The sequence below is a fragment of the Bos indicus genome, chromosome 7 (assembly GCF_029378745.1).
Source record: "Bos indicus isolate NIAB-ARS_2022 breed Sahiwal x Tharparkar chromosome 7, NIAB-ARS_B.indTharparkar_mat_pri_1.0, whole genome shotgun sequence".
Taxonomy (NCBI): domain Eukaryota; kingdom Metazoa; phylum Chordata; class Mammalia; order Artiodactyla; family Bovidae; genus Bos; species Bos indicus.
This window is the reverse complement of record NC_091766.1, coordinates 38648328-38669197: the sequence shown is the minus strand read 5'-3', so window position 1 is coordinate 38669197 and position 20870 is coordinate 38648328. Positions and strand designations below refer to the sequence as shown.

Here is a 20870-nt window from a genome sequence, read left to right as displayed (position 1 = left end):
TGGTGCCTCCCCAGGGTCCCTAGGGACATCCAAGCTGAGGAGGCATAGCCTCCTCAAACCCTCCAACTCAGACCTGAGTATCTTTTCCCACAAAACTTCCACAAGTCTGTGTGGGACAAACTCTAAAGGAAGTCCCCTCCCCACCCTCCTGCACCACTCCCTAAGCTGGGGCCAGTGTACTTCTCACCTCCAACTAGCAAGAAGAAGCACTAGCAAGGGCTCTGGGTGGGTAACATGATGGGGTTGGTAGCTTGGAGAACAGCTCTGGGGCTTCCAGGCCCTTGCATCCCCCCACAACACTTCAAAGGGGGTGGATGTGGAGGTGGGGAGGCAAGTGTTGTAGACCATCACAACTAGATGCGGGGCCCTACAGTCTTCCTGCCACTTTGGGATCCAAAGGCCCCAGAGATGTCCCTGGACTAGAGGGAGGAGCTTTGGCATTGCCCGCACTTTGCCTCTCCTTCTGCAGACCTCTGTTCAGGGGGCCCTATGGGGGAGGAGGAATTGAAAAACTTGTGTGGGCTTAAATGAAGCCTGGTTTACTGCCCATAGGCAGAGTATAAAGGTGGGAGGGAAAGTGGCTGGTCTCTGCCCGCTGCACACTGGGGCCCAGGGCATGGCTTCTCTTGCCCATCTCCACCCTCCCTCTCCTTCCTCCAGTAGCCCTGACGGGCCCCCACCTGTCACTTGGTTTCTGGAGAACTGATTTTATCCCAGAGAAGGGTAGGGAGACAGGTAGAGAGCAGAGGTCAGCCTGCTGGGGTTGGGAGATAGAGGTGCACAGAGCCCTCCTTTCATTTGCCTTAAGGTAGCCCTCAAGGTGGCTTCCAGGGAGTTTGAATTGTGGATTGGACTCGTTAGGCAGAGTCAGGAGGATTGTTGGGGAGAGCTTGTTGGCTGGCTTTCCCAGGGCACAGCAGGCTCTCTTTCGGAGGGGAGACAGTACTGCTGAGCCCCAAACCATGATCTGTTCCTCCTCTCCAGATGGAGAGCAAGCAGATTTCCAAGTGCACAATAAGAGTTTCATTTCTTTCTTTTCTTTTTAATCAGGCAGTGTTAGGAAGGGGCTTGTAGTGGAGATGCAGAAACCCTGGGCGAGGATGAGGAGAATGGTATCATGGAGGAAGGAAGGTGGCAGGGAGGGGGTGAGAATTCAAGCAGTGACTCAGGCACCCACATCTGTGCCCTAGCAAACAGCTGTAGGTCACGTACACGGACTCACCCTCATTCCCACCCAGCCTAGTCAGAGTTGTGTGTACACAGGGACACAAGTGCAGGCTTTCAAAAACATATGCAAAGGACTCACAATCATACCCAGATACCTTGCAGTTGGCATGCAGCCCCCCCCACACGCACACATACACTGACTCTCAGCCGCACAAGCCGAGACCCAGGACCTGTACAAGCACCAGCACATGCCCAGTCGCACCCCTCTGCCCTTCCACCCTGGGCATCTCAGACACAGGCCCCTTCTGGCTCCAGGCAGCCATCTGGGCTGGAGTCTAGAGACGGGTGGCGTTGTGGTGATGGGTCATGGCAAGGCGGGGGGAGGGTGTGGCAGGGGGCAGTTCCTCCAGGAAGACCCTGGCGGGCAGTGGGGGTGAGCGGGGCTCGGCCCTGGCACAGCACAGGGTGGCACGGGTGATGAGGCGGTCCAGGGGCTTCAGGGAGTGCATCCATAGGGGCAGGAAGTCCCATGTCTGCAGCCACTTTGGCAGGCACCCGGGGCTGCGACTCTGCAGCACGCTGACAAGTACCACGAAGGCCAGCAGGGCCCCGAAGGGTGCACCCACACCTACCATAGCCCGCCAGCCTGCCATGGAGAGCCCAAACACCATCGAGGGCAGCAGCAGGAAGCACAGGAGGAGGTAGAGGACAGCGAACCAGCGATACTTGGCTGTGCGTTTGCCCAATGCCTTGGCCATGCGGATAGGCAGGCGCGTGCAGGGCATGGGGTACCACAGCAGGATGCCGGAGATGTTGAAGAAGAAGTGGCAGAGGGCAATCTGCAGGGGAGAGGGCAGAGGGGCGGAGGCGGGCATGGGCCCTAGCTCCTGAGTCAGGATTAGATGACGGGAACACTGGCTCTGGGCAGCAGGAAAGTCAGCACTGAGGGCTAGCACGCCCCCAGTGAAACACTGGTACACTTCCGGACCAGTGGGTACATAACTGCTGCCCTAAACTCTCCACATTTCTTCCCACTAAGCCCTCTCTCAGGAGTTCCCCAGCAGATCCCATCCAGATCCAGGAGCTGAAAGATTCATACTGATTTCTGGTTCAGAAGCTCTGGCCTCCTGAGTGGGCAACATCCTGGCTTACCAGTTACTCCTTTGCTCCTAGAGCAGCAACCCCTTTGCTGTCTGCCCTCCAGTCCTTGATCCCCCAGATGGAGCCAGGCCCCCTCCTAACAGCACCCCTTCCCTAGAGTGTGAATCCCACCGACTCTTGTTCATTGATTGGCATGTGTGCGCGCTCAGTCGTGTCTGACTCTGGGTTCTCAGCAATGTCTCCCTTGTTAGACTCTAAGGTCTTGATGGTGGCGCCAGATATACTTTGCCCATATGATTTCCATAGAGTCTGGCATAGCAGGTGCCCCCTACTAGGCAGTCAAAAACTGTTTGGTACACACTGTCTACATGGGTCAGGCTTCAGGTGCCAGTCTTAGCCCTGCCCTCCCTCTGGCAGGGCTCCTCTCCCAAGCTCACCTGGAAAGCACTGGACAGCTTCTCCCGGGGGCTGGCCAGGGCAGCCAGTATAGCCGTGGTGGTGGTACCAATGTTAGAGCCTAGTGTGAGCGGGTAGGCGCGCTCAATGCTGATCACACCGAGGCCTGGGGGCAGAGGAGAGGGCATGGGCTCCCCAGCTCCCTCCTTCAGTCCTTTCCCTGCCGGCCCCTCCCCACCCGAACCTGCCTCCGTGTGAGGACTCACCGATGAGTGGGGTGATGGCTGAGGTGAACACAGAACTGCTCTGGACGACAAAGGTCATGCTGGCCCCTACCACCATGGCAAAGTAGCCTGTGGCCCAGGTGAAAGGGGTGGGAAAGTCTGCAAGGAAACTGTCAGTTGGATCAGTGGGAGGGGATTGAGAGGGGCAGGGACGTTTCTTGGGGAGGAGGTCTCCAATGCCAGCTTCCAAGTGGCACCTTGTCAGTCTCCTACTCAACAGCGGCAGCTTCTCCTGGTCCTCCTTGATCTTGGATTAAAGACCCTTCTTAGCCTGCTTCCATCATACTTTTGCTCCCTTGTTCCTTCTGCCTGGGATAGCTTCCTCACTCCTAAATATTCATGCTCAGGACTCAGCGTGGATATCTCTGCCACTGGAGAGCCCTCCCTGACCCCAGTCCCCAGGCAGACTTTGCTTCTCCTTCCTCTGAACTCTCACAGATCCACAAATGCCCCTTATTCCAGCATTTGTCATATGGCATCTGCCCATGCCAGGTGGGGTCCCCAAAGCTCAACGTGAGGCTTAAATGGTGTCACTGCCCCAACCCCCCAAGTGCCCCCATCGCCCTGGATAAAGTCCAGGCTCTAAGTGCAACCTGCAGGGCCCTGTTACCTTGCTGACCTCTCCCTGGCTTTGTCCACCTCACTCACCAAGCTCCCACCACAGGGCTGGCCACCTTTCTGTGCCACAAGCCTGCCTCAGAGCCTCTGCATGTACTGTTCCCTCCACTCAAAAAGCTCTTCGGCCACGTCTGACTGCTTCACATGTAGGTCCCTGCTCAAATGTCACCTCTGCACAGAAGCCACTGACCACCTATCAAAAGCAACTCTTCCATACTCTATTTGCTGTTTTTGCTTTCTGTTTGGCAGTTACTGTTCTCTTTTATCTAAATTCATCCCCCCTCGATCATTTTTTTTTACTGTCTTCCCATATGTGCTATGAGCCCCCTGAGGGCAAGAGCCATCTCTGTGAGGCTCACCTCTGTATCCCTCACACCACTCTGTGCTTGGTACACAGAGGGAACTTAATGACTGTTAATTGAATCAAACAATGGCCTCTGGGAATCCCTTTGGAGCCACCTGCTGGAACGGAAGCAGCCACAGATTCCCAGCTTGTCAGCATCTCAGGGACCTCATATATCACCCAGTCCAACCTGTTCTTTGTTCACATGGGGAAACTGAGGCTCAAAGATGGTAGGGCTTTACCCAGATCACACAGTAAGGTAGTAGAAGTATTAACAAGATCCAGAAGGCCCGTCCTGGGGCCTGCCCACCCACCACTTGGGGCTCACCAGTGTTGATAACCTTCTGAATGACCTTGGCCACCTGGCCCTTGAGCAGAGAGTTAAGCATCTTGACAAGGAGGATGAGACAGGTGCACAGGAGTGCCAGGGAGCCAGCCAGCAGGATGAGCCCCACAGCTAGGTCAGGCAGCCCCGTGTCCACAAAGATGTGGTTGCCTGTGGGGTTGGGGAGTGGTATCAAGTTGCTGCCCCCTCAATCCGGCTCCCAGCCCCCAACCTTTGCCACCCTCTTGGACTCAGAGCCTCGTGTTCCTTTAACCTCTACATGAGAGCCTGACCCCAGCCCAGGAGCTAGGCTGGCCAACAGATGTCCTCCTGGGCTGGAAGCAGCAGTGGCCAGGTGGAAGATAACCCTGCCTCTGCCAGGCTCTTCCCTGCTGGGCTGGACATCTCCCATACTGTGGGCACTCACATTTCTCCAGGGTGGCATTCCTGAGCATCCGGCTGGTGTTGGCCTCTGCCCTGGGCATAGGAGTGGGAACCTAGATTAAGAGGAGAGGTCAGTTCAGTTCAGTTGCTCAGTCATGTCTGACTCTTTGCAACCCCTCGGACTGCAGCACACCAGGCTTCCCTGTCCACCACTGACTCCCAGAGCTTGCTCAAACTCATGTCCATCAAGTCGATGATGCCATCCAACCATCTCATTCTGTCATCCACTTCTCCTCTTGCCTTCAATCTTTCCCAGCATCAGAGTATTTTCTAATGAATCAGTTCTTCAAATCAGGTGGCCAAAGTATTGGAGCTTCAGCTTCTGCATCAGTCCTTCCAATGAATATTCAGGACTGATTTCCTTTAGGATTGACTAATTTGATCTCCTTGCAGTCCAAGGGACTCTCAAAAGTCTTCTCCAACACCACTGTTCAAAAGCATCAATTCTTCAGCGCTCAGCTTTCTTTATGGCCCAACTCTCACATCCATACATGACCACTGGAAAAACCATAACTTTGACTAAGTGAACCTTTGTTGGCAAACTAATGTCTCTGCTTTTTAATATGCTGTCTAGATTGGTCATAGCTTTCCTTCCAAGGAGCAAGCGTCTTAATTTCATGGCTGAGATTCACATAGCAAATTTAGGAAAATGCATTCTGAGACTGGGGCTAAAATGTGGGTTAGGGAGAGATGGGGATGGAGAGGATACAGGTGGTCCTTGTGACTGCATGCCCCTGGGTGCTTTGCTTGCCCTCTGTTTCCTCTAGTGATGAAATGGGGGTGAAAACATCTGCCACAGGAGAATCTGGCTGAAGTTGGCCCTCAGAATACTCTACTGCATCAACTCACTGATCTGGCTCTCACCGGGGCCTGCAGGGGCCTCCTGATCAGATAGCGTCTTGTCCATGTTTCTCCCACCTCTCCTTGGCCCTGGATGCTGCTGAGCATGGCCCACTTCTGGAAACTCTCCCTTTCCCATCTTTTATTATCAATCCCTGCCTCAGTGCCCCCCTCTTCCCTGGTACCCTTGCCCCATCCTCTCCCCTCGGGCATCTAGCCCAAGTTCTGGAGTTTTCCTCAATTCCTTGTCCAGAGAGGATGGAGCCGAGGGCCCAGGCCCTATATTTCTTCCCTCCCCCTCTAATGTCAGTGAAGAGGAGAGGGTTCCCGAGGAGGTCCTTTAACTCAGAGGGCCCAGGGCCAGGCAGATTGCCTAGATGAGGGGCTCAGGCTGTGTGTGGAGGTGTTGGGAAGCATGTTGGGTCTAAAGGGGCAGCAGCTGCTGAGCTCCAGGCCACTGTCACCATCCAGAGGTGCAGCCCAGCTCAGCCAAAGGGCCTGCTTTTACAAGAGAAACCAAAACTCTGAACATTTAGATAAAATCTCCCAATCTGTAAATGTTGGCAACTGCTTCAAGATGTACTTTATAATTCTGTGAAGGCCAGTCTGACCTGGGGACAACTCCTTTGTAGCCTTCTTGAGTTAGGGATTTTTTTTTTTCCTGGCACAGCTTGTAGGATCTTAGTTCCCTGACCAGGGATTGAACCCAGGCCCTTGGCAGTGAAACTGTGGAGTCCTAACCCCTGGACTGCCAGGGAATTCCCTAAGGAGTTCTTTTTAAAAAATGCAAGCTGAGGCTCCTTACCTTTCCCCCAGCATCCTGTCAGTGAAAGGAGAAAGTGGGCCAGGCTTGGCTGCAGAAAACCCATGTCACGAAGGACAACTTGGGTCCTGGAAAGGGGTAGTGACTCCTTGGGTCCCTAGCAAAATGCAAGAACCACAGTGTCTGTCACCACATTCTGCCACCTGTGGGAGCTGATATAGACCCTGGTCCCATTCTCCCTAAGGGGTCAGCAGCTCACACCCCTCTGACCTCCCTGGGTGCTGGGGGGAGGGGCTCAAGTGGGGTATGGCACTTGGATTTACAGCTCCTTTATGTTTTATTCTAAATTGTGTCATTTAAAAAAAATGTATGTTAGAGATGGGCTTCCCTGCTGGCTCAGATGATAAAGAATCTGCCTGCAATGTGGGAGACCAGGGTTCGATCCCTGGGTTGGAAAAGATCCCCTAGAGAAGGAATTGGCAACCCACTCCAGTATTCTTGTCTGGAGAATTCCATGAACAGAAGAACCTGGTGGGCTAGAGTCCATGTGGTTTACAAAGAGTCAGACAAAATTGAGTGACTAACACACACTTGTTAGAGATAAGAACTACTTATGGCACATGACTTTAAATCGGGGCTTATTTTAGTGGCATGTAGTCCCGTGAGTGGGGCAGCGCACTCATCTGTGCACCCATATTAGAGCCCTGCAGCACCTTCAAGCCTTGGCCATAATCACAGGCTGAGAAGTCAGAGAAAATGGTCTCTGATGGGCTTGATTGCAAAAGCTGGCTGGGAAAGCGATGGTAACTGGGAGGGAGCCAGGTTTTTGCTATCAGGCAGATCTGAGTTCAGTCCTGCTTTTTATCCCAACTATCTTGCGCAGGTCATGCCACCTCACTGAGCCTGTTTTCTCTAAAGCAGGATAAGAAAAGACCTGTGCTCAAACCCCAGCTGAGCACTCCCTGCTGTGTGACACTGGACCAAACACGAAACCTCTCTGAGCCTCCGTTTCCTTGTCTGCAGCGTGCGGTCCATAATGCAGCCCACTTCTCCCCAGGGGCTAGTTGTGAGAAATCTGGAAAAAGAAAGTGTGGAATTTATGTGCCTGAAGAGACAACCCAAACTAAGGAGACCTCTGGCAACTGAAAATGTGAAAGTGTTAGCTGCTCAGTCATGTCTGACTCTTTGTGAGCTCATGGACTGTGGCCCGCCAGGCTCCTCTGTCCATGGGATTCTCCAGGCAAGAATACTGGAGTGGGTTGCCATTTCCTTCTCCAGAGGATCTTCCCAGCCCAGGGATTGAACTCAGGTCTCCTGCATTCCAGGCAGCCTTTTCACCATCAGAGCCACCAGATTAAGCTCACAGAGGGATGTGAGCTCCAAGAATTCTCCCCACCACCCCGGCGGGAGGTGGGTGGGGAAATAGCAGCAGTGTTTGGGCCTGTACTGTAGCCGCTCCTCCAGGAGAAGGGGTGTTCTAGGGTCTTTGTTTTCCTGGAAGCAGAGCGTGAGTGCCGTGCTAATGGCACCCTCTGGTGGCGAAGAGAAGAATTCATTTTTACAACCCTACCTATCACCCCTGGAAGGTCTCCAAGTGGCTGTGGTCACCTGCTGGCATTTATGCCGGATAGTCAGAGTGGGCAATGGACACATATGGTGGGATATACATCTGGAAGAGAAGTCGAAATGGAGAGTCAGGAGTGTGGGGTGTAGTTTACGCCAGGACTTTGGTCCCCCCTCAGTTGCATAGCCTTGGACAAACCTGTCTGAGCCTGTTTAAAATGGGGTTGTGAGGGGCTTCCCTGGTCCAGTGGTTAGGAATCTGCCTGCCAAGGTAAGGGACACAGGTTGGGTCCCTGGTCCTGGAACTAAGATCCCACGTGCTGCAGAGCAACTAAGCTTCTGTATCACAACTACTGAGCCCTCGAGCTACAACTGCTGAAGCCTGGAGCCCGTGCCCTGCAACAAGAGAAGCCACCACAGTGAGAAGCCCACACACCACAATTAGGGAGTAGCCCCCACTCACCGCAACTAGAGAGAGCCCATGTGCAGCAACAAAGACCCACCGCAGCCAAAAAATAAATAAATTTTTAAAAATGGGGTGTGATAATCCCTGCCTCCCAGGTTGCAAGTCTGTGGAAGAAGCTTCTTTCATCCATGCATGTAGGGTTGACAATCCACAGGGTGACCAAACAGGAAGGTAATTCCCAGGACAGTGTCAGGATCCCCTGAGCATCAAGAGTTGTTGGAATACTAATACCAACTCTGGCTTTTTCTTTCACCATCTGGAAAATCCCAGACTGCCAATCACATAGGTGCCCTGGAGGCTGGCTCAGGCGATGTTGGGCCTGGCTTGGTGCAAGCTGGAGGCAGTGAGAACAGGTCAGAAGGGGCCACAGGGAGACCCAGTGGCCAAAGGAAAAATGTGTAGGAGGAGCTGCCAGGGCACCTGATTGTGAACCACTTTCCTGAGGGGACTGTCCCAGAGAGAGGGCCAGGACCGGGAGCTTACCTCCCACCCTCTGCCACTCTCCAGGCCAAGGAAATTCTATCTGGACCCTGCTGTCAAGGAAAGGTTTCCCCAGGAGGGCTGGGTTGAGAAACCAGTGCACGGGCGAGTGGTAGCAGGAGCCATGGAGGAACATGTGAAGACAGGGAACTGGGCAGCTTGCTTCTGGTCACTGGACCTCAAGTTCCAGGTGGACCATGTCCGCCTCACCAGCATCACTAAGAGTTCCATCAGGTGAGGGCCCCGTTTGCATCCTGCAAAGGGAGACTGGCCGAATGCAGCTGCAGGCAGGTGGCGGGGATTTCAGTAAGCAAGGATCACCACGGGCCGAGGAACTCCCTTCCACAGCTCGCTTTTTGATCAAAGTGTGTGACTCACTTTGCAGTGAAGCAGAGGGGATTTTAGTGATTCAGAGAGCTTGGAGAGTGCCCAGCGTGCTTGTGAGGAGAGATGTGTTAGTGGGGTCATAAAGCCACTGCAAAAGCTGTCTGCATGGGTTTTTTGATATCGAACTGCCTTGAATACTCAGCACTGAGCTGGAGCTGTGTGCCACTCAGATGCAAAGGAAGCTTGCAGGGCTGGTTGAAAGAATGTTCTCTGTTCACGCTGGGATAAAGTCCAGGAACATCAAGTAGGGAGTGAAGAAGCTGTGCTGTTTCCTCATCTTTCTTTCTTGATGGCGTTACTTGTATGTCATAATCAAGGGGAAGTAGATACTGTGGATTGGAGAAGGCAATGGCACCCCACTCAAGTACTCTTGCCTGGAAAATCCCATGGATGGAGGAGCCTGGTAGGCTGCAGTCCATGGGGTCTCGAAGAGTCGGACACGACTGAGCGACTTCACTTTCACTTCTCACTTTCAAGCATTGGAGAAGGAAATGGCAACCCACTCCAGTGTTCTTGCCTGGAGAATCCCAGGGATGGGGGAGCCTGGTGGGCTGCTGTCTGTGGGGTCGCACAGAGTCGGACATGACTGAAGCAACTTAGCAGCAGCAGCAGCAGATACTGTGGATTATGGTTTTGATGAAGCGTTTTCCTTATTTGATGGCTAAATGAGAAAGTGTGGTAATTGCCTGCTTCTTTGTTAGCCTGGTGTGATGGCTGGTCAATGAGTGTCCAACTGTTCCAAACAGAGCCTCATTCCAGGCGTGAGAAGCCAGGAAACAGCAGGAGAACACACAGGACAAGGGGACACAAGCCTGCAGCAGTCTCCAGCAGAAGGAGTACGAGTATCAGTACAAGTGGCTGTGTGTCTCCCGTGAGGTCTCCATGGCCTTCTTGTCCTGCTTCTGGGCTGGTTCCCTGTTGGTCCTGGTTTTCCCAGGCATCCTTGTAGCGCTCTCTCCCTGCCTTCCTCTGCCCACATTACCTGGGCAGAGCTGTCACTAAGCAAGTCCCTAGATCCCGATGGGGAGAGACAGCCCTAGAATGCAAGACCTATGCTCGGGGCCCTGAAGCGGTAGAACAAGCTTTAAAGGGTTTCTTAGCCTCTTGGAGCCTATTTCTTTACCTGTGAAACCACAGGGTTGAGCCAGATCAGTGGTTCTTCAACTAGTGGGCTTGTTGAAATGCAGACAGCTGGGCTCCATCAGATTTCTTTTTTCTAATTTAGTGGGTCTAGGAAAGGGCCAGATGCTTTGCGTCTCTAGTGGGTTCCCAGGTGGCAGGTGTGCCGTTGGCCCACACTTTGAGAACTGATCTTTGGGCTAATTCAATAACATGCCAACTCTAATTGATTAGCAATGGCTGCCTGAAGCTGGTGTGAGCCTGGGAGAGTGTAGCAATATCCACCACAGGTGCAGTATCATAGCAGAAGTGCCCCCTACTTGTCCTCCCAAGCTAAAGGATTGCCAAGGTCTCTGGTGCTGCTGCTGCTAAGTCACTTCAGTCGTGTCTGACTCTGTGCGTGCGACCCCATAGACGGCAGCCCACCAGGCTCCCCCATCCCTGGGATTCTCCAGGCAAAAACACTGGAGTGGGTTGCCATTTCCTTCTCCAATGCATAAAAGCGAAAAGTGAAAGTGAAGTTGCTCAGTCGTGTCCGACTCTTCACGACCCCATGGACTGCAGCCTACCAGGCTCCTCCGTCCATGAGATTTTCCAGGCAAGAGTACTGGAGTGGGTTGCCATTGCCTTCTCCGGCCAAGGTCTCTGCAGAGATTTTAAACAGACCATGACGCTAGCAGTCAGCTGTCTGAAGAGGGAGTCTTCTCACCAAGGCTGGACCCGGTACTCACCTCTGTGGGGTCTGGGTAACACCAGACCCGGATGAGGCTGTGATTTCTCAGGGACTCGTCCCCCGAGGCAAGGCTGGTAATCACAGACTTGTCCAGCTGTGGGCAGTGTGGGCGGTGGGTGTGAGGGTGAGGTCCTACAATCCCCTGGGCCCCACCCCACACCCGCCTTGCCTCTACCTGGATGATGAGCTTAGTGAAGGGCTCCGTGATGATCTTGAGCAGGTCAGGGGCATCGCGGCCGCCGCGGATGTTGAAGGAGGCCACCACAAGTCGAGTGATGCAGTGCAGGTACCCTGTGGCAGCCTCCAGGGGCAGCAGCACCAGAACTGACAACCAGTTAAAGCAGTCGTGTACAGTAGCCCCCGCGAAGGCCCTGGGCAGGGAGGCCACATTGCAGAGCAGGCTGGAGCCGGGAGATGCTCAGACTAGGGGCTCCTAGCACGAGGGACCACCCTCCCCCAACAAGGACAGGCCCCTCCCCACTCCCCCCTCACCGCCGGAAGTCAGTTCTGTCCCCCGCCTGCATCAGGGCCACAATGGTGTTGGTGACGGAGGTGCCGATGTTGGAGCCCATGATGATGGGGATGGCAGAGCTCACCTCCAGCACTGGTAGAAGGAGGCAGGAGCTGGGTGGGGCGGCCACCCAACTCTTGCCCCCACAGTTCCTCCTGTAAGACCCGTTGCCCACATCCCTGCTTCAGCTGGCATTCTTGCCATGCTGCTGACTCTGCTAAGCCTTGACATCACAGGTACGAGGGGCATGTGCTGTGTGCGTGCGTGTAAACTGACGTTCACATATGCGTACTGCCCCTGCGAATATGTGACTGTGTGTGTGAGTCCGTGTCCAACAGGACATGGGTCCTATATGCAATTGTGCCTCTGTGCTTGTGTGTGCACATACGTACACGAGTGTGATGTCAGTTTCATGTGTCAGCTTGGCTAGTACCCAGTTACTCAATGCAACTCTGATCTAGATGTTGCTGTGATTTCCCTCAACAATCAGTTGACCTTAAGGAAACAAGATTAATCTCAGTAATCTGGGTGGGCCTCATCCAGTGAGATGAAAGGCCCCAAGAGCAAAACTGAGGCTTCCCTGGGGAGGAAATTCCACCTGTGCCCTGTGGTATCGGCTTCTGCCTCTGAGTTCTGGCCTGCCCTTCCCCATGGCCTGCCCAGCCTGCCTTGCAATCACGACAGTCAGTTCGTTGTGATAAATCGTAGATGTCTCTATACCTCCTGCAGGTTCTGTTTCTCTGATTCCTCTGGTTCTGTTCCCCCGACTGATGGAATGAGTGAGTGTGTGGCAACATGGAAGTGAGCCTTCCTGGGCCTGTACTCCCCACTTGCCACCCTTCCTGGCTCCTGGGCACCCCTCCTGGCTGAGACTCAAGGCCACGCTTTGGAGAATAGAGTGGGAGATGCCAGAGCAGCCCATTGTCCTCTGCCCCTGTCTCCTGCTCTTCCCACCCAGAGCCCCAGGTCCAGCATCGAAGCCCCCTCTACTCTCCCTGACCCTGGTGGGCCAACTCACAGCCAGAAGAGACCATGCTGACCACAATGGATGTGGAGGTGCTTGAGCTCTGTACCAGCACAGTCACCAGGATCCCCACCACCAGGCCCGCTACCGGATTGGACAGGATGGCGTTGTCCTTGAAGATGTCGCCAGCCACCTTCCCTGGGGAACATAAGCCAGCATTGTCCGAGACGCTTCGGGCCACTTCCCTGGCTCCCTCCCTTCTGTCCTACCTCCAGCCAGCTGGAAGGCCGAGCTGAGCACGTCCAGGGAGCAGACGAAGAGGTAGAGGAAGGAAAGCATCAGTGGCACCTTGAGGAGAGTCACGCCAGCCCGGTGCAGCTTCTGGACCAGTCCGGGTTCTGGAGACAGGTGGTTGTGAGTGCAGGGGGTAGAGGGTTCTGCCAATGACTGCCAACACCCCTGCTACCCCAACCCAGGCCCACCTGGCTTCCGCTCATCCTCCAGGGCCAGCTTGGCAGGCAGTGGGTCATGGTGCTCCACAACCTCCCCATAGGGGCAGCCATGCTCTGGGAGGGCCACGGGGCCCACGCTGGGGAAGCCATAGGCCGAGGTCCCTGGAATCCTGTGCAAGACTGGGGAACAAGGCTGATCAGGATTTGCCTGAGGCCTCATGTCCCAGGGAGGGTTGGAAGGGTTGGGCGGAGGGCTAGAGGCCTCCCTCCGGGGTGGGGCCATATGCAACAGAGGGCAAACAGGGTCCGGGGTGGGAGTAGCACTCACCCTGTGGGCTGGGCACATAGGCAAAGGCCGCTCCATGCATCATGTGCCCACCACGGACTGGGAGTGGGGAGACAGCCCGGCCTCCCACCTTCTCTCCATAAGACATCATCTCAAGTGCACACTGTGGGCCTGCGTGTCAGATGCATAGCAAAACTGAGTGATAACTGCTGTGCCCCGGAAACTGACACACACTCACACACTCATCCCCCTACATCCACACCCATACACTCACTTGCACAAACGCCCATGGTGTGTGATCCCGAACACACCCCCAGTGAAGCACACCCTCCACCACCACACATACCCAAAGAGGCACACAGATGCTCAGCACAGATTTGGGGATTCATTCATTCATTCAGCAAGTATTTATTGAGCATCTACTCTTTCTAAGGTACTGAGCTCGATGCTGGAGTACAGCTAGCTAAATACAGATACAGCTTCTGCCCCCAGGAAGCTCAAAGTCTAGCAGAGAAACAGATGTCAATGAAATAATCCCTCAGATCGATGGAACGTGGCAACAGGAACAAGCATTCTGATGACAGAGGAAGGTGCCACCAGAGGTGTCCCAGAGGTACAGGGGTTCACCCTTACAAGTGAACTTCTTTCCCTATCCATCCCTACCCTTCCCCGCTCTGCCCCAGCAATACAAACACTGATGGGACTTTCTGCCGTGTATGAGGCTCAAACCAGGACTGGTTTAGTTAAGGAGGGTCCCCACCCTGACCCCAAGTCTGGGAAGTCTCCAATTTGCTTTAGGACCCCCTGAACTGCCCCAGGAGTTCTCAGTGGCTGTTGGGGTGGGAGTACCCCCATCTACTTCAGCACCCCTACCCTCCACCCCTCAACCTTATTCTAAGGGTCCTGACTGTTGGGGTTGGGGACCATGCAGAGCTGAATTCCAAGCCCTGGAAGAGCATGAGTCCATTCTGCAGACTCTGAGGCAGTGAGCCAGGCTGGGCTGGGACTGAGATGTTACAGGGGATGGGAAATGGGAGCACAGTAAGGACAGGGGCAAGGGGCCCATTTTCTGCTAAGATGGAGATGGGATTAGGATGTGGGGACTCTAGACTCACCTTGGTGTTCTGTGTTTCAGCTCCTGCCAAGCAGCTCAGGGAAGCTCTAGGAGCCTGAGGAAAAGCTAGGACCTTCTCTTTATACCTTTGGGTCAAGGGCAAAGTCCCTAGAATCTAGCTTCCCTCCCTCTGTTCCCCAATTAACTTCATCCCAGAGATTCCTCCTGGTTAATTGCTAATCGTCAGCTCTGCAGGGGGAGTCTGTGGATAGGCTCTTTCCTCTCCCACACAGATACCCAGCCTGAACTGTGACTCAGAACCGGCAAGGATGGCACAGATGATCCCATGTCCCTAGGCAGAGACCCTGATGTCACTCAGGCACCTCATTCCCAGAGTCCCCAGAGACGCCATGGCTCTGGCCTCTTTCCCTCATTCTTGGCCAGACATACTTCCCCAAGAGGTAACCCAAACACACTTTATACTTGCTTTGCCTCTCAGTGTCCTTAAGACATTTGAAGGAGAGAGAGTGTGTGATGGAGGAAACAGCAGAAGACAATCTCAAAGGGGCTGTGTAGTGCTCAACCATGGAAGGTCCACAACCCTAGATCTGAGATATGACCCAAGAGAATGTGAAGCCCCTACTTGGATGGGGAAGGGCCTGGTCTACATTTTAGAATGGTTCGGGGTGTGGGAGGGTTGGCATGAGTCAAGGGGAGTGAGTCTGGAAGCAGAGAGACCAGGTAAGAGGGTGATGAGATGGTCCAGGTTATAGAGGATGAGGTCTGAATCTAAGTGGGAAGAAAAGAAACGGAGAGGAGAATGTGCGCTCCTGGGATGCTTTTTATTGAAATTTGAAATTGTTAGGCCCTAGTTGTATTCTTTGCGACCCCATGGAATATACAGCCCATGGAATTCTCCAGACAAGAATACTTAAGTGGGTAGCCATTCCATTCTCCAGGAGATCTTCCCAACCCAGGGATCGAACTCAGGTCTCCCGCATTGCAGGCGGAATCTTTATTGTCTGCCCAAGTAGTTGTTATGCTTGGGCAGAACAACTGGTGTTGGGGGTGGTGGAGGGAGAGGAGGTGTATCACAGCTGGGTTTCTGGATCAACAAGCTGATGATGACCTGAGGTCTGTTGAGGAGTCCCTGAAATGCAGGGAGTCTTTGAAAGTTTCTTTCCCTTTTATAGGACCTTGAAGCCTGAGTTGGGAGCCCTAACCTCATAGAGACATGTCATTCCTTTCTCAGGGATTTAGAAAATGGCAATGAGTATGGATTTATATGGGAGCTGTAGGACTCAATGAACTAAACGACCCGTCTCAGTGCCTTGAACAAAGGACCTCAGCTTGTTTGTTCTCTTCATGCTCTCATGCCCCTTTCACTGTTTCTAGGATGGTTGAAGTGTCCCTGCCAAAGAAATGACCCCAACTTCTCCAGATTCTAAGCCCTGTTTCAGGTCAACAGCTCTTGGCTCAACAGCCCTCTCATTGCTCAACATCTTACACATCTTAGGGTGACACAGACTCAGTGTTTTCCTTCAAGGAGGATGGACATTTTTGTCCACTTCCCTCTTTAATATTAGTGCTTAATTTGCACAGCACTGTGGGATTATCCACTGCGTAGAGTTCACAATAGACTGTTGAAGTGACTAAGAGCAAGGAAACAGGCCAACCTGCATTTGGATCCCAGCAGCCCCACACTGCGGCCATGGTAGTCCAGGCCACAAAACCCACGAGGGTGAGGGGGATGGAGGCGTGCCTGGGATTGGTTTTGAGTAGAGTGATCATGAGTCCCAGTTTGCCTGGCCACATCTGGGTTATGACTGTTGGCCCAGAGTCCCTTTCATTTTGCAAAGTGCCCTGGTTTGGAGGATAAGCCGTATGGCTTGTTCTGGAAGATTCTGAAGAACTAAGGCAGGGAATCAGCCACCGGGTGCTTACTAGAAGGGTCTCCATTCAGAGCAAAAGGAAAATAAAAGCAATCCTGCTACCCAGAAACATCACTGTGGTGTCTAAGACACTACCTTTCGTCTTTTTCCCTGTGCCTGCCATCTATGGAGTCGCACAGGGTCGGACACGACTGAAGCGACTTAGCAGCAGCAGCAGCAGCAGAAGACTGCATCTTGCTTTCTTTCATCTAACATTCTAACACGAGCCTTTTCCTCTGTCTTTACACCCAGCACACATATTGTTTTTAGTGATTGCATCACATTCAGTTATGAACCCTAATTTACATGTTGAACCTATGGGTGTTCTAGAACCTCTCTTACTTGGAGGAAGTGATTTGGGTAAGATTGGGGTTCATTCACGGGTGGTAGGGGTGTTGCTTATCCAGGGAAATGCAGTTATTACTGTATTCTTCTGTTGGAATCATCCTGAAGCTCAGAGGCCCTGATGGGTTTGGAGGTTGTCTGGGTACAAACATCCCCACCCATAGTGGTTCCAGGGACCCCCACCCACAGGCGTGGTCCTCTCTCCTGCCTGCTCCAGTCAGGCTCCAGGCAGGAGCAGTGGTATCCAAGGTGCTCCTTATGAACTGGAGGCACGTCTCCTTTTTAAGGTTTGGACCTTTGACAGTTTTGAAGCCTACCTCCCCTGACCTCAGCTCAGGGTTTAGCAGGGGGAGACAGTTATTAATGAAATGCCTCACAGGAGATACAGTTACAAAATGCTGTGGACATGCACCAATTCCAAAAATATTTTGGGGGGAGTGGGGCTCCTTGGGTCTTCCCCAGTGGCTCAGTGCTAAAGAATCTGCCTGCCAGTGCAGGAGATGCAAGAGACGTGGGTTCGATCCCTGGTTCGGGAAGATCTTCTAGAGGATGGTATGGCGACCCACTCCAGGATTCTTGCCTGGAAAATCCCATGGACAGAGGAGCCTGGTGGGCTACAGTCCATGGGCTCACAAAGAGTCAGACACAACTGAAGTGACTGAGCACTCATGCATGGGGCTACCACAGCCCTAGCAAAAGCATAGAGGTGATCAGAACTGCCTTTGGGACTCTTGAGAGCAGTGGAGAAGGTGGCCACACCCCAACCCCCAAGCATTTCAGCCCCTCTGCTCATCTCAGCTTCTGCTCACAGCCTGCCTCCTCCCCTCCTCTGTGACAGACTCTGTGTGTCCCCTGAATGGTGGGTCCCCCCCTGTCTGCTCACCTCTACTCCAGCCATGGCCTCCCCCAGACCTCTGGACCTAGAGCCTGGGTGGTTGGCGGTGCCTCACACTGAGAAAAGGCACGCAGGAAGAGCAGTTTTGGAGGGAAGATGCCAAGATCTGTCTGTTCTGAACTGTACTGCTGTGTCTGAGATGTCTCTGGTGCAGGCAGTTGGAGCTGTGGGTCTGATGCACACGGCATGCTCCTACCCCCACGTGGGGCCTCCAGCACATTCTGACCTCAGTGAGCAGCACATGGGCCAGACCCAGACCCAGACCTGGAGCAGGCATCTTTGACACGTGTTTGCCTCCACCTCCTGGTCTCAGATCCATCCCCCTATTTTCCCAATTTTTCTTTTCCGGGAGCTTCCTAATCCTTCTGCCACCTCCTGTCCTGGCCACCATTTCTCAGCTGGCTTAGTGCAATAGCCTTTCTGTCCGATGGCTCCCTGCAATCCCATCTCCAGAAAAACTGCCAGCCACCTTTCAAAAGGCAAATCTCACCATGGCACCCCTGTTGCTTTTAAATCCTGTCCCTGCTAGCCTTTAGACCAGCATCTGGTCACAGCTAGGGGCCCAGTGTGACTTGACTTACTGCCTGCATGGCCTCAGGTGAAGGTGCCCGCAGGGAGAGTGGGCACAGTGAGGAGAGACCCAGCCAAGCACCCACATTTGAGGGAGGACACAGGAAGAGGTACAGTAGGAACCCGGAGAAGAGCAGAAAAGCAGGTGCCCCAAAAGCCAGGATCATCCCCGTTTTGAAAGAGACACCCTGGTCAGCATGATCAAATACTGCTGAGATGTCAGGAAATGTGAGAACAGAGCAGACTGAGTGACCTGGGAGAGCTGAACCAGGGCAGTGCTAGGCAGAGGAAGGAGTGGGAGGTAGGAGCAGAGACAGTGCAGCTAACATGAATGGGGCAGGTGACAGACTTGGAATTTCATCACAAGGATGACAAGGGTCTCTCTAGGAGTTGCATAATTGCTGAATGGAGTGGAGAATGGTACCAAGAGCCAGTATGTGGATCAGAAAGTGTGCGAGCCTTGGGATCCGGCACAACCAGCTCTGTTTCTGCAGTTCTCTGTTGAGATTCATTTTCTCCTTAAATATACACCGTTTGCTTCACGTGAGTTTTCTGTGGGACCTAAAGTTTGACAACAAGCAAAGGAGGAACAACTAACATTCCAGTCCATGGGGTCACGAAGAGTCGGACACGACTGAGGACTAAGCACCGCACCACCCTGGGTCTTCACTGCGGCTCAGGCTTTTCTCTAGTTGCAGCAAGCGGGGGTTACTCGCTCATTGCTGTGGACTGGCTTCTCGCTGTAGTGGCTTCTCTTGCTGTGGAGCATGGGATTTGGGGCACACGGGCTTCAGTAGTTGCGGCTCCCAGGCTCAAGAGCACAGGCTCAGTAATTGTGGCACACTGGCTTAGTTGCTCCAAGGCATGTGGGATCTTCCCAGATCAGGGATTGAACCGTGTCTCCTGCATTGGCAGGAGGATTCTTTACCACTGAGCCACCGGGGAAGCCCTGAACTGGACTTTTTGAGGGGATCTCAATGACCACAACAGGGTTTCCCATCAGCACGGTTGGGGAACTTGTGCCTCTTCTTGTCCACATTTATTCATTCAACCAACATATAAGCCCCATGGAGGCAGCACAGAGCTGTACACTGGGAATATGGGCGTCAACATTCCCACCCAGCGTGTGGCCAGCCAGACTGCACACCCAGCATGAGTGTGCGTTGCACACGTGGAGGTCTCATTTCTGTATCTGTGGTCAAGGCAGCCACTCTAACCAGCAGGCTGTCACCTGTCACCTCCTTCTGGGAACAGAGTGTTCCCTCCCTCCCCAGCCCTCTTGACTGGCCTCTCATAGAGAGCTGGATTTTGATCTGAGCTGCCTGGCACAGAGCAGGCAGAGCCCGGAGATGTTGTTTCATCTGAGCCCCACTTTCCAGAGTGGGGCCAAGACTGCATTAGATCCTTTGTGTCCAGGGCAGGGGTGGCTGGCCTGAGGATGCCGTGTCCTTGTATAGGGGATTTGTGCCCCATATAATGATTAATCCTGATGGCCCAGTCACCAGTCACTCATTGACTGACAAGGCCAAAGTCTGTGGCCAAAAGAGCTGAGGCCGCTTTGGGCTTTTCTCAGAAATCACTTCTTCCCCTGCAGCTCTGTTCGTTATGTGCCCCAGCCCAATGCCCTTCCTGCTGGCCTCAGGAACAGGCCTGAATGGGAGGCTGTGAACTCACAGCTGGTGGTCCCAGCCTCTAGCTTCTGGGTTCCAGACCTGAAGCTCTGAGATTGGCTTCAGACTTAGGGTCCTGGCCTCCACGGTCTGGACATGGAACTTGTCTCCAGTTTCTGGGGACCCCACTCTGGTTCTGGCCTCCAAATGGACTCCGGGATCTGAGTTCTGGTCTCCGGCTCCAGTTTTAAGCATCAGATGTCAAGCTCTGGGCTCTGGTTCTTGGCACTGGACTTCAGGTTCTGAGTCCTCATTTCCAATTTCAGATCCAGATGCCAGGTTCAGCTTTCCACTCTTGGCTCCCTGTTCTGGGTCGGAGCTTCAGTTCCCAGATCCAGGCTTTGTGCTCCAGATCCCAAGTTCTAGTTCCACCTTCCAAGCTTCAGGTTTGGGGTCTAGGTTCTGTGTTCCTCAGCGCCTCGGCAACGAGGCAGGAAGATGGTGGCCTCCTCCTCGGCTTGTGGGGTTACCTTGACCCATCCACCTTGGTTGGCTGCTTCCTTCTGTCAGCTGGCACTTCAGGCCAGCCTGGAGGTCGGATGCTCAGTGGGGCTTCTCCTTGGCTTTCTGTCCCTCTACACACAAGCCAGTTCTCTGGAGACAGGAGCTGAGAAGGTCACAGAGCACTCCTCACTTAGTCCCTGCAGGAGTCACTGGACACGTACACATGTCCGTGTCCCTTCTTCTTGGACCCTCAGGACCATGGTGGACATGAACGGCACCCCCTGCAGTTGTGCAGGGGTAGGGGCCTGTGCCCAGATCTGGCTGCATTTGATTCAGTGTAACCAACCATGTGTGTTCTTCCCTATCCGGGTCTTCGTTTCCTTGTGGAAGCTGAACTCCAGCCTTTAATCCCCCAGAAGCCCGAGTCACCTGACCACCAGGCCAGGCCCCCTGCTGGGTGTACCCTGCACTGCCCTTGCGGGTGGGGCGGCTATCCCCGGAGCACTAGCCCGCGGCCACGTCAGCACTTGCAGCCCAGCTCCAGGTGAGCAGCCAGCGCCTCTACCCTGCCCCCACCCTGGCTCAGAACCAAGGTCCCTGTGTCCATCCCATACTCCCAGGCTGTTAAGGCGAGTAGGGGGACAAGAGGCAGATTCTCTCTTAGAGGCTCAGAGCCCATGGCCTAGGGCCCCTGCGTATCCCTGAGGAAGTCATATCTG

General features: G+C 53.8%; 1 protein-coding gene across 1 annotated transcript; it reads right to left on the bottom strand.

Annotated features, from left to right (window-relative positions):
- Nucleotides 1–1501: 1501 nt before the first annotated feature.
- Nucleotides 1502–13409, bottom strand: SLC34A1 (solute carrier family 34 member 1). The gene is made up of 11 exons (XM_070793333.1): nt 13285–13409; nt 12987–13136; nt 12774–12902; nt 12559–12702; nt 11522–11633; nt 11028–11400; nt 4662–4731; nt 4238–4405; nt 2931–3047; nt 2706–2830; nt 1502–2006 (listed from the first exon to the last, which is right to left on the bottom strand). The coding sequence occupies exons 1-11, from the start codon at nt 13391–13393 to the stop codon at nt 1503–1505; spliced, it is 2001 nt and encodes a 666-aa protein (XP_070649434.1). The 5' UTR covers nt 13394–13409; the 3' UTR covers nt 1502.
- Nucleotides 13410–20870: the final 7461 nt, after the last annotated feature.